The sequence below is a fragment of the Ovis canadensis genome, chromosome 4, assembly GCF_042477335.2.
Source record: "Ovis canadensis isolate MfBH-ARS-UI-01 breed Bighorn chromosome 4, ARS-UI_OviCan_v2, whole genome shotgun sequence".
Classification (NCBI taxonomy): Eukaryota; Metazoa; Chordata; class Mammalia; order Artiodactyla; family Bovidae; genus Ovis; species Ovis canadensis.
The window spans coordinates 101,413,619-101,427,497 of NC_091248.1; the positions used below are offsets into that span (position 1 = coordinate 101,413,619).

General features: G+C 39.4%; 1 protein-coding gene across 1 annotated transcript in view; it reads left to right on the forward strand.

Moving 5' to 3' along the window:
• The window catches only part of PTPRZ1 (protein tyrosine phosphatase receptor type Z1), a 207,980-nt gene that overhangs the window by 179,264 nt on the left and 14,837 nt on the right, over positions 1–13,879 (forward strand). Inside the window, exons 19-23 of the mRNA XM_069588278.1 lie at positions 1,470–1,604; positions 2,419–2,553; positions 3,561–3,724; positions 5,272–5,407; positions 7,417–7,563. Of these exons, the coding sequence (XP_069444379.1) occupies positions 1,470–1,604; positions 2,419–2,553; positions 3,561–3,724; positions 5,272–5,407; positions 7,417–7,563 (717 nt within the window). The remainder of the gene's footprint in view (positions 1–1,469; positions 1,605–2,418; positions 2,554–3,560; positions 3,725–5,271; positions 5,408–7,416; positions 7,564–13,879) is intronic.

Genomic DNA, 13,879 nt, shown 5'->3' on the forward strand with positions numbered 1-13,879 from the left:
GTGAAAGATAATAAAAAATACAAATCAGCAGTAAGAGATCCCATGGCTAAAGGTTTTCAGATTGAATGACACTCAAGCTCTGGTTTATTTCCTAGGTGAGAGAGGGAATTTGGGCTGAGAATGTACATTCAAGGTAGGATGTATGTATTCTGATAAGTTTGTAACTCCTTAAATAAAATGTGTAGCATCAATGCTTGTTTGGCATTTCCATCCCATGGTTCATAATGCAAAATTATGTAGATAGCAGATGATCAATAAATTTTGACTGCAAATTTCCCACAGAAGAATTGGCTAAAAGGCAAACACGTGATTACTAAACCAGTAACCAGCATTTATAACCTTGGACATGTATCAGGATACCTAGCTTTGTGAAACTTACTGGCAATCTCCAGGGGCTGTAGACCACTGACTCACTTCCTGCTGTTTCCCAGTGGTCAGTTGAATGCCAATGGAACTTGGTTATTTTCCTGACACTGACCTTACAGTCTAGCTGCCTTCAGGTTAATTCAAAGCAAGAAACAATTAATTCAAAGAAAGAACAGTTAGTTCAAAGAAAGAAAATGAAAGTGAAGTTGCTCAGTCAGTCCCAACTCTTTTTGACCCCATGAACTGTACCCTATGAGGCGCCTCCATCCATGGAATTTTCCAGTCTAGAGTACTAGAGTGGGTTGCCATTTCCTTTTCCAGGGAATCTTCCCTACCCAGGGATCGAACCTGGGTCTTCCAAGTTGCAAGCAGACCCTTTTACCATCTGACCCACCAGGGAAGCTCCCTAATTCAAAGAAGTGAGCACCAAATATAAGTATCCAGTGGGTTTGTTTTAGGCAGTCAGTTCAGGCTTCTGTGTCTATGAATTTGTGCATCAGACTGAATATGGGCTTTGGAGTTGGAACTGGCTCTGAATTGCAGTTCTGCCATTGGCTAACTGAAAGCTTGGAAAGCCACTTAACTCTTCTGAGCTTCAGTTTGCATATCCCCAAATCATGAATGATTCTTCCATTTTGCATGTAAAATGTGGATTAGGGTTAATGTTTGTAAACTTGGCCAACAGCAGGTAATAAGTGAAGATAGCTGTAAATGATTAGCATTGTTCAGGTCTGCCATAAGGAGAAAACACCAAAGGTTTCCTGATTATAGACAACTGAGCCCTAATGCCTCAAACACATTTCAAAGCTGCATAGTTAAGAACCAGATAGTAAGCACAGTAAACAGACTTGGATTAAATACATTAAGACTGGAGGTGCAGAGAACAATGATTGTGTTGATGCAAAGACTATATATATATATATATATATATATATATCATAGTTAAAGAATTGTTGTCTTTGCTGTGCTTGTACATTTTTCTGGCTTTGAAGTATTTTTTTAATGGTTTTCTTTGAGCAAAACTGTGCTAATCTTAGAAACTGAACAGGTAAAAATGGCATACAAATGTGTTAGTGAGAAACATTTGTCATTTGTCTCTTCAGGGCTACAACAGACCAAAAGCTTACATTGCTGCCCAAGGCCCACTGAAGTCCACAGCTGAAGATTTCTGGAGAATGATATGGGAGCATAATGTGGAAGTTATTGTCATGATAACGAACCTTGTGGAGAAAGGAAGGGTATGTAGGTTATCTCTTAAGCCCTCCCCAAGATAGCGATTGGAAGTGCTTTAAGTTGCTTGTGATAGAGTCAGCGTTAGGAAGCAGCAAAAGTTAGGAAAGCTTATCAGGGTTTCTTTCTAGTAGATAAAATAGCTAAAGAGAAATGGTAGCATTGAAACATATACATTACCATATGTAAAATTGACAGCCAGTGGGAATTTGCTATATGATGCAGGGGGTTCAACTGGGTGCTCTGTGATTACCTAGGAGGGTGGGATGGGGTGGGAGGTGGGAGGGAGGTTCAAAAGGGAGGGGACATGTGTATGCCTATGGCTGATTCACATTGATGCATGGCAGAAACCAACAAAAATATTTTAAAACAGTTATCCTCCAATGAGGAATAAATACATTTAAAATAAATAAAGGGAAACAGAGGTCAAAATCTTCACTATATATTAAGCTATGGGTTATTTAAATGCATTCTTCATTCCGTGAGAAAAAGCAAATGAGGTTCATTGAAAAGCTATGCAGAGTGAAGTAGATTTTAATTCACAGGAGCTGGATTCTAGTCCTGGCTTCACAATGACTCAGGATATCTGGCCTCACTTTTCTCATCCTAAAGAGGGAGGAGTTTGGATCCATCATCTCAGGTCTTTCAGCCCCATAGCTCTGTCCTTTCTCTTCTCTACAACTAACTCGCAGTCACTGAGAAAGGAAAGAAATTGTTTAGGAGAATAAGGGTGTCATGGTATCAGATCTTTACTGATTTCGGGGGTGACTTACACTAAGCATTTGAAATATGAAAATAGCATTTTCACTTTCTCTTTCACAGAGAAAGTGTGACCAGTACTGGCCTGTGGATGGGAGTGAAGAGTATGGGAACTTTCTGGTCACTCAAAAGAGTATTCAAGTGCTTGCTTATTATACTGTGAGGAATTTTACTCTAAGAAACACAAAGATCAAAAAGGTGAGTCCACACATGATGGATACCATCAGCTGAATTATACATCTCGGTCCTTTTTAAAGGGAACAAGTGGTATAACCAAAACAGAGTAAAAATACATGTAAGTAAAGGCACTGAGAGTTCTTAATTGGGACTTGCCTGGTGGTCCAGTGGTTAAGAATCCATCTTCTAATACAACGGATGTGGGTAGGAACCCTGGCCAGGGAACTGAGCTCCTACAGTGTCGTGGGGGCACTGCAGCCACAGAGCCCATGAGCCTGGGGTGCGTGCTGCACAACAAGAAAAGCCACCACAATGAGAAGCCCGTGCACCACCAAGACAGTCAAAAAAGAAAAGAAAACTTCTGATCACAGCTACAGCTCAGTCCCAAAGATGTCTTCCAAACCTCTTAATCCCAGATGTGGCTTTGGCACATTTTTTGTAGTGCCAATAGTTTCAGTGAAACACGAACAGCAGTCCTTGTGCCATATGATAACTGCACATCCAACTAAAATAGTGGAAATTGAGAAGGAGGAGGAAAAGAAGAAGAGCAAGTTATGTCAGGGTTCCTTACAGAAACATATATATGTGTGCTTCTTTATATATTTATATATATATATATATATTTTTTTTTTTTTTAAAGAATTGATTCCAAGCAAGAATTGATTCAGGCAAGATTTCTACATTGCAGTCTTGAGAATACCTTCTTTTTCAGGAAACTTCAGTCTTTGCTCTTGAGTTCTTCAACTGATATTACCAAGCTTCATCTGCTTTACTGGAAGTCTTACTGGTTTAGATGTCAATCATATGTTAAAAAATGCCTTGATGGTAACATTTGGTGTGACTGGTTTGACCAAGCTAGTGACCACCATTGCCTAACCAAGTTGATATATGAAATTAACCATCACAAATGACAATGTACTTTTCTGAGCTTTGTTATGAACCACCAGCATCAAGCTCTGAATCCTAAGTTGATGTTTAAGGACCCCATTTGTGTGTGTTTAGCTGATTAGCTGTCTGGTATCTTTTAGGGTTCCCAGAAAGGAAGACCCAGTGGGCGCGTGGTTACCCAGTACCACTACACTCAGTGGCCTGACATGGGAGTGCCTGAGTACTCGCTGCCAGTGCTAACCTTTGTGAGAAAGGCCTCGCATGCCAAGCGCCACGCAGTAGGCCCTGTTGTTGTCCACTGCAGGTGAGTTTCAGCACCGGGTTGTAAACCCATAGAATTGCTTATGCTAATAAAAAGGGAATCAGTGGAACACAGGTTTTGCCAAAATGGAAATGATTTCACAAAGGGAGGGGCATGAAATATTGGTCCCTAGGAAGTGAATATGCCAGACTCAGAATTGGATTCCTGAATATTTCAAAGCACCAGTTATTTCTATGATGTAAATTAGTCTATTTGATTGTTTACTTGGATTTCAACTTATGAAAGGTGTGAAGCAGGCAGAACAATGTCTTGTAATTAAACAAACATTTATTACAATATAGTGTAAGATAAAAATCCTTGAGATGCAACCCATGTTTCTAGGAGTTAATGGTCTATTGTAGACTTCGTAAGCCAGGTTTATATTAGAAAAATCAAAGCCCACAGAATGTGAGGAATTCAGCAAAATACTTTTAAATTTTTTTTTTAACAGTTTGGGGTCAAAACTCTTATTCCTGCATTCTTTCTAATACATCCTATTGAAAGCCCAGGTACTTCCAAGACAGGATGGATTAATAGAAATAATGATATTTCAAAGAAAGAGAAAAATGTGTTAGAGGGTTTAATTTAATATCTTTCAGTTAAAACAAAAATAGCAGTTAATGTTTACTGAGTGCAAACCACAAAAATCTAATTCGCTTCTACATGGAGTACTTTTGTCAAAGCAGCATCTGTATTTTTACAGAAACAAGTGTTTTCCTTTGATATGCAGTGTATCTCACACATTCTAATTACCTGTCTCAGGAGTTAGGCTCAGACAAAGTTTGAGAGACCTATCTTCAGGTTTTTTATCTGAGCCTGAAAGTTGAGGGAAACAGGAAGATGCAAGAAAAATAGCTCTGAAGGTCAGAGATTGTTTCCTGGTGAATGGAGGAGGCCCAGAGCATTTTGAGAGCAGCTGCTAATTCTTCACTCCAGTACTTCCTACTTGTCAGAGCGTTTGAAAGGAATCCGTGTCTCTGAATTCTATCCCTCTGCTAGAGGCTTTGAAGAAGTCGATAGATAATGGCCCTTTAGAAATGACTGAAGTTATGCTTTATTCCTCACCATCTCAGGGAAATGATATTTTCAGCTGAAAGCCTTCACAGACGCTTTCTTCCCATTAATGCAGAAACCTTTACAAACCTGTTTACCTGACAGTACCGACCTGGAGACCTTGTCTTTTCAGAGTTTGGAGAAGCTGATGTTTTCATTTTTCTCAAATTAAATGTCTATTTGCTAGGCTCTGATACATAATATTTTCATTGTATCATATAAACTGAATAATAACTGTAATTATTGAACATAAAAAGTCTCCAACAGAAATGATCAGATTGCTTTGGAGTTTGACCTGTCGGCAAAAAAGAAAAGAGAAAACTTTGTTATTTGAAGCATTCTGCTTAACTCTTAAGCTGCTTACTTTGGGGACTGATAAATTACCTACTAAGTGGCTTGGAAAAGAAAATTAATTTACCAGACAGCCAGTTGTGACCTATTGTCAAATGTGCTTTATACTTGACATTGAACTGGCTCTTTCTTTGTGTGCTCCTCAGTGCTGGAGTTGGAAGAACGGGCACATACATTGTGCTAGACAGTATGCTGCAGCAAATTCAACATGAAGGAACCGTCAATGTATTTGGCTTTTTAAAACACATTCGTTCACAAAGAAATTACTTGGTGCAAACTGAGGTATGATAAGAAGGATAATTTAATTTATCTAAGGATTGGAAATGTCCCTAAATGCTGGATAGACCAGAGTTTGTATTACCAGATTCGTTAGTCCCATGGGGCACCCCTTGATAAAGTACTATGAACTGGGTGGCTTAAAACAACAGAAATGTATCATCTCCTAGTTCTGGAGGATAGAAGGCCAAAATCAAGGTGTGGTCAGCAGGGCCATGCTCCCTTCACATCCTCCAGGGAAGACTCCTTCCATGTCTCTTCAAGTTTCTGATAGTCTCATATTTCCCTGGATTTAGTAGCCTAACTCCAGTCTCTGCCTGTATCTTCACACGGCTGTCTTCCCCCTGTGTCTGTGTCCAAATTTCCCCTTTCTTATAAGGATGTCAGCCCTATCTTAGTTAACTAATGACAGCTACATCATCTCTGTTTACAGATAAGATCACATTCTGAGGTACTAGGAGGTTAGGGTTTCAGCATATCATTTTAGGGAGGGACACAATTCAACCTTTAACACCAGCTTACTGCATGTATGTCATTGATGGACCAACTATATTCTGTCTATCTTATAATCAATGGGGACTATCTTTAAAACAACACTACTCACAAAAAAGATTCCGAAAAAGAGTAAGTGGATCAGTCAACACTCATCTCCTCCACCAGAATCCTCAAGCTTTTGCTCTGTGTAGTGAGCAAATAGATTCATTCTATTTAAATAATATGAATTATGCTCAAATTGGGGCTTTAATGCAGGAGACATAAGAGAGTTGGGTTTGATCCCTGGGTCGGGAAGATCGCCTGGAGAAGGAAATAGCAACTCACTCTGGTATTCTTGCCTGGAGAATCCCATGGACAGAGGAGCCAGGTGGGGTATAGTCTGTAGGGCTGCAAAGAGTTGGATATGACTGAAGCAACTTAGCACACATGCATGCTCAGATTAAATGCTTTTTTAAGCCCATTTCAGTTGCCCGTATGTGACACAGGACAAAGTCTCCATACCTGTATTTTCTTTTCACTATTTCTAAATAAAAATGGATTTAAATTGAAAACTATGGATGGCAGCTTGAAAACAATAAGAAGCCTATAACTGAATGGCTTTGAAACCAATCAGACTTCATCAAGGAGAAGACATTCTAGTTAGATAAAACCAGGGACGAGTCCCATCCATGAAATAGAAGATAACTATTAAAAACGTGTAAATAATTCTGCTGAATTACATTTGACTAGCTAAAAGGAGAACTGGAATGGACAGAAGGGAGAGACCCATCAGAAGTAGAGAAGTCAGTGGGAAATGTGGAAGAGGGTCTCAGCAATGAAGGGTGGCCAGAGAGGACACTGCTTTGCCTCCCAAATCTTCCAGTGGTCTCCTTCTCTAAATGTCAGTGCACATGAAATAAAGAGATGAGAGTGGAAACAGTTGTGTTCTTTCTGTATTACTCCTTTTCCTCCATCTGACTTCCTGCCAGGACTGGTAAGCAGCCTCTGTGAGTTCTCCCTTCCATTTTGTAAAACTCTTTGTCTGTCAATGAAAGATACTACTTTCAAAAAAAATTTTTAATTTGTTTTGTGTGCACTGGGTTTTAATTGTGGCATGGGAGATCTTCAGTTATGGCACTCCAACTCTTAGTTACCACATGTGGAATCTAGTTCCCTGATCAAGGATTGAACCCAGGCCCTCTGCATTGGGAGTGCAGACCCCAGTGGGTCTGGAACACCAGGGAAGTTCCTGGAAAATACTAGTTTTGTACCGAGACACTTGGTGGCTCAGATGGTAAAGAATCTGCCTGCAGTACAGGAGATTGGGCTCGATCCCTGGGTCAGGAAGATCTCCTGGAGAAGGGAATGGCTACCCACTCCAGCATTCTTGCTTGGAGAATCCCATGGACAGCAAAGGCTGGTGGTCTATAGTCCATGGGGTTGCTAAGAGTCAAACACAACTAAACGACTAACACTTCAAAGAACTCATCACGTATAGGGAGAGCCTGTAGTGATGGTCCTGTGTGTCATTGTTTTGCCAGGAACAGTATGTCTTCATTCATGATGCGCTGGTCGAGGCCATACTCAGTAAAGAAACTGAGGTCCCAGATAGCCACATCCATGCCTATGTTAACGGGCTCCTCATTCCTGGACCAACTGGCAAAACAAAGCTAGAGAAACAATTCAAGGTGAGTTCTCTTCAGAGTCCCTCTCTCGGGTGTCACCGTGGGTTGGCATGTTCCTGCGTCTCCTCATTTGAGTGGACAAGGCCGTGTGGACAGGCTGGGTGCTCTGTTGGTCCAGTGGCTACACTGTGTTCTTTACAACTGGCCACAAAGCTACTTGTAAATTTCGAGGAGAACCTTAGAGTTGCAAGAGGGAAAGTTCCCAGAAACCCTAGAAATGCAGGCGTGATCCAGGAAACGGAGGGCACAGAGCAGAGCAGGATGAACAGGCAGGCCTTCTAACACAGACGGGCTAAGTGCTCTTCTCACTTTGAGAAAACCAGACCACTTAACCACGAGTGCTGTGGCTCCGGCTGTCTGTGCTGCTCCCTGGAAGAAACTGTCTCACTTGGAGCCTTGGACTAGAATAGGCCACCCCGTAAGAATAGCTTCTTCAACCCCAGTTTCTGCCTCCCACCCTGTCACGAGGCAGTCAGCTACACAAGGGGTGCATGCTTTGTTCGACATTCTACCTCCCACAACTTAACTTAGCTGTCTGACTTCCAGAAACCAGTGAGCAAAGAATTCAGAAAGCAGTTGTTATCAGACCTGCTGGTGGAGATAGGGAGATTTGAAGAGTTGTGGCTTTCCAGAGGAACGAAGGCTCTGTTGTTTCATTGTCTATTATTCCTATTTGTTGTTGTTTAGTCACTCAGTCGTGACTCTTTGCGACCCCATGGACTGCAGCATGCCAGGCTTCCCTGTCCTTTACTGTCTCCCAAAGTTTGCTCAAACTCATGTCCATTGAGTCGGTGATGCTGTCCAACCATCTCATCCTCTGTCGTCCCCTTCTCCTCTCGCCTTCAATCTTTCCCAGCATCAGGGTCTTTTCAAATGAGTCAGCTCTTCGCATCAGGTTGCCAAAGTATTGGAGTTTCAGCTTCAGCATCAGTCCTTCCAGTGAATATTCAGGGTTGATTTCCTTTTTTTTTTTTTCTTTTTTTTTCTTTTTTTTTTTTTTTAGTTTTTTATTTTTTAAATTTTAAAATCTTTAATTCTTACATGCATTCCCAAACATGAACCCCCCTCCCACCTCCCTCCCCATAACATCTTTCTGGGTCATCCCCATGCACCAGCCCCAAGCATGCTGTATCCTGTGTCAGACATAGACTGGCGATTCAATTCACGTGATAGTATACATGTTAGAATGTCATTCTCCCAAATCATCCCACCCTCTCCCTCTCCCTCTGAGTCCAAAAGTCCGTTATACACATCTGTGTCTCTTTCCCTGTCTTGCATACAGGGTCGTCATTGCCATCTTCCTAAATTCCATATATATGTGTTAGTATACTGTATTGGTGTTTTTCTTTCTGGCTTACTTCACTCTGTATAATCGGGTCCAGTTTCATCCATCTCATCAGAACTGATTCAAATGAATTCTTTTTAACAGCTGTGTATATGTACCACAGCTTTCTTATCCATTCATCTGCTGATGGACATCTAGGTTGTTTCCATGTCCTGGCTATTATAAACAGTGCTGCGATGAACATTGGGGTACATGTGTCTCTTTCAATTCTGGTTTCCTCGGTGTGTATGCCCAGAAGTGGGATTGCTGGGTCATAAGGTAGTTCTATTTGCAATTTTTTAAGGAATCTCCACACTGTTCTCCATAGTGGCTGTACTAGTTTGCATTCCCACCAACAGTGTAGGAGGGTTCCCTTTTCTCCACACCCTCTCCAGCATTTATTGCTTGCAGATTTTTGGATCGCAGCCATTCTGACTGGTGTGAAGTGGTACCTCATTGTGGTTTTGATTTGCATTTCTCTAATAATGAGTGATGTTGAGCATCTTTTCATGTGTTTGTTAGCCATCCGTATGTCTTCTTTGGAGAAATGTCTATTTAGTTCTTTGGCCCATTTTTTGATTGGGTCGTTTATTTTTCTGGAGTTGAGCTGCATAAGTTGCTTGTATATTTTTGAGATTAGTTGTTTGTCAGTTGCTTCATTTGCTATTATTTTCTCCCATTCAGAAGGCTGTCTTTTCACCTTGCTTATATTTTCCTTTGTTGTGCAGAAGCTTTTAATTTTAATTAGATCCCATTTGTTTATTTTTGCTTTTATTTCCAGAATTCTGGGAGGTGGATCATAGAGGATCCTGCTGTGATTTATGTCTGAGAGTGTTTTGCCTATGTTCTCCTCTAGGAGTTTTATAGTTTCTGATCTTACATTTAGATCTTTAATCCATTTTGAGTTTATTTTTGTGTGCGGTGTTAGAAAGTGATCTAGTTTCATTCTTTTACAAGTGGTTGACCAGTTTTCCCAGCACCACTTGTTAAAGAGATTGTCTTTACTCCATTGTATATTCTTGCCTCCTTTGTCAAAGATAAGGTGTCCATATGTGTGTGGATTTATCTCTGGGCTTTCTATTTTGTTCCATTGATCTATATGTCTGTCTTTGTGCCAGTACCATACTGTCTTGATGACTGTGGCTTTGTAGTAGAGCCTGAAGTCAGGCAAGTTGATTCCTCCAGTTCCATTCTTCTTTCTCAAGATTGCTTTGGCTATTCGAGGTTTTTTGTATTTCCATACAAATCTTGAAATTATTTGTTCTAGTTCTGTGAAAAATGTGGCTGGTAGCTTGATAGGGATTGCATTGAATTTGTAAATTGCTTTGGGTAGTATACTCATTTTCACTATATTGATTCTTCCAATCCATGAACATGGTATATTTCTCCATCTATTAGTGTCCTCTTTGATTTCTTTCATCAGTGTTTTATAGTTTTCTATATATAGGTCTTTAGTTTCTTTAGGTAGATATATTCCTAAGTATTTTATTCTTTTCGTTGCAATGGTGAATGGAATTGTTTCCTTAATTTCTTTTTCTACTTTCTCATTATTCGTGTATAGGAATGCAAGGGATTTCTGTGTGTTGATTTTATATCCTGCAACTTTACTATATTCATTGATTAGCTCTAGTAATTTTCTGGTGGAGTCTTTAGGGTTTTCCATGTAGAGGATCATGTCATCTGCAAAGAGTGAGAGTTTTACTTCTTCTTTTCCAATTTGGATTCCTTTTATTTCTTTTTCTGCTCTGATTGCTGTGGCCAAAACTTCCAGAACTATGTTGAATAGTAGCGGTGAAAGTGGACACCCTTGTCTTGTTCCTGACTTTAGGGGAAATGCTTTCAATTTTTCACCATTGAGAATAATGTTTGCTGTGGGTTTGTCATAGATAGCTTTTATTATGTTGAGGTATGTTCCTTCTATTCCTGCTTTCTGGAGAGTTTTTATCATAAATGGATGTTGAATTTTGTCAAAGGCCTTCTCTGCATCTATTGAGATAATCATATGGTTTTTATTTTTCAATTTGTTAATGTGGTGAATTACATTGATTGATTTGCGGATATTGAAGAATCCTTGCATCCCTGGGATAAAGCCCACTTGGTCATGGTGTATGATCTTTTTAATGTGTTGTTGGATTCTGATTGCTAGAATTTTGTTGAGGATTTTTGCATCTATGTTCATCAGAGATATTGGCCTGTAGTTTTCTTTTTTTGTGACATCTTTGTCAGGTTTTGGTATTAGGGTGATGGTGGCCTCATAGAATGAGTTTGGAAGTTTACCTTCCTCTGCAATTTTCTGGAAGAGTTTGAGGAGGATAGGTGTTAGCTCTTCTCGAAATTTTTGGTAGAATTCAACTGTGAAGCCATCTGGACCTGGGCTTTTGTTTGCTGGAAGATTTCTGATTACAGTATCAATTTCCGTGCTTGTGATGGGTCTGTTAAGATTTTCTATTTCTTCCTGGTTCAGTTTTGGAAAATTGTACTTTTCTAAGAATTTGTCCATTTCTTCCACGTTGTCCATTTTATTGGCATACAACTGCTGATAGTAGTCTCTTATGATCCTTTGTATTTCTGTGTTGTCTGTTGTGATCTCTCCATTTTCATTTCTAATTTTATTGATTTGATTTTTCTCTCTTTGCTTCTTGATGAGTCTGGCTAATGGTTTGTCAATTTTATTTATCCTTTCAAAGAACCAGCTTTTGGCTTTGTTGATTTTTGCTATGGTCTCTTTTGTTTCTTTTGCTTTTATTTCTGCCCTAATTTTTAAGATTTCTTTCCTTCTACTAACTCTGGGGTTCTCCAACTCTTCCTTTTCTAGTTGCTTTAGTTGTAGAGTTAGGTTATTTATTTGACTTTTTTCTTGTTTCTTGAGGTATGCCTGTATTGCTATGAACTTTCCTCTTAGCACTGCTTTTATAGTGTCCCACAGGTTTTGGGTTGTTGTGTTTTCATTTTCATTAGTTTCTATGCATATTTTGATTTCTTTTTTGATTTCTTCTGTGATTTGTTGGTTATTCAGAAGTGTGTTGTTCAACCTCCATATGTTGGAATTTTTAATAGTTTTTCTCCTGTAATTGAGATCTAATCTTAATGCATTATGGTCAGAAAAGATGCTTGGAATGATTTCGATTTTTTTGAATTTATCAAGTTTAGATTTATGACCCAGGATGTGATCTATCCTGGAGAAGGTTCCATGAGCACTTGAAAAAAAGGTGAAATTCGTTGTTTTGGGGTGAAATGTCCTATAGATATCAATTAGGTCTAACTGATCTAATGTATCATTTAAAGTTTGCGTTTCTTTGTTAATTTTCTGTTTAGTTGATCTGTCCATAGGTGTGAGTGGGGTATTAAAGTCTCCCACTATTATTGTGTTATTGTTGATTTCCCCTTTCATACTTGTTAGCATTTGTCTTACATATTGTGGTGCTCCTATATTGGGTGCATATATATTTATAATTGTTATATCTTCTTCTTGGATTGTTCCTTTGATCATTATGTAGTGGCCTTCTTTGTCTCTTTTCACAGCCTTTGTTTTAAAGTCTATTTTATCGGATATGAGTATTGCCACTCCTGCTTTCTTTTGGTCTCTATTCGCGTGGTATATCTTTTTCCAGCCCTTCACTTTCAGTCTGTATGTGTCCCTTGTTTTGAGGTGGGTCTCTTGTAAGCAGCATATAGAGGGGTCTTGTTTTTGTATCCATTCTGCCAGTCTTTGTCTTTTGGTTGGGGCGTTCAACCCATTTACGTTTAAGGTAATTATTGATAAGTATGATCCCGTTGCCATTTACTTTATTGTTTTGGGTTCAGGTTTATACACCCTTTTCGTGTTTCCTGTCTAGAGGATATCTTTTAGAATTTGTTGGAGAGCTGGTTTGGTGGTGCTGAATTCTCTCAGCTTTTGCTTGTCTGTAAAGCTTTTGATTTCTCCTTCGTATTTGAATGAGATCCTTGCTGGGTACAGTAATCTGGGCTGTAGGTTATTGTCTTTCATCACTTTAAGTATGTCTTGCCATTCCCTCCTGGCCTGAAGAGTTTCTATTGACAGATCAGCTGTTATCCTTATGGGAATCCCCTTGTGTGTTATTTGTTGCTTTTCCCTTGCTGCTTTTAATATTTGTTCTTTGTGTTTGATCTTTGTTAATTTGATTAATATGTGTCTTGGGGTGTTTCGCCTTGGGTTTATCCTATTTGGGACTCTCTGTGTTTCTTGGACTTGGGTGATTATTTCCTTCCCCATTTTAGGGAAGTTTTCAACTATTATCTCCTCAAGGATTTTCTCATGATCTTTCTTTCTGTCTTCTTCTACTGGGACTCCTATAATTCGAATGTTGGAGCGTTTCATATTGTCCTGGAGGTCTCTGAGATTGTCCTCGTTTCTTTTAATTCGTTTTTCTTGTTTCCTCTCTGATTCATTTATTTCTACCATTCTATCTTCTATTTCACTAATCCTATCTTCTGCCTCCGTTATTCTACTATTTGTTGCCTCCAGAGTGTTTCTGATCTCATTTATTGTGTTATTCATTATATTTTGACTCTTTTTTATTTCTTCTAGGTCCTTGTTAAACCTTTCTTGCATCTTCTCAATCCTTGTCTCTAGGCTATTTATCTGTGTTTCCATTTTGATTTCAAGATTTTGGATCATTTTCACTATCAATATTCGGAATTCCTTCTCTGGTAGATTCCCTACTTCTTCCTCTTTTGTTTGGTTTGGTGAGCAACTCTCCTGTTCCTTTACCTGCTGAGTATTCCTCTGTCTCTTCATCTTGGTTATATTGCTGTGTTTGGGGTGGCCTTTTTATATTCTGATAATTTGTGGAGTTCTCTTTATTATGGAGCTTCCTCACTTTGGGTGGGGTTCTATCAGTGGCTTGTCAAGGTTTCCTGGTTAGGGAGGCTTGTGTTGGAGTTTTGGTGGGTGGAGCTGGGGTTCTTCTCTCTGGAGTGCAGTGGAGTGACCCATAATGGGTTATGAGACATCAAAGGTTTTGGGATAATTTT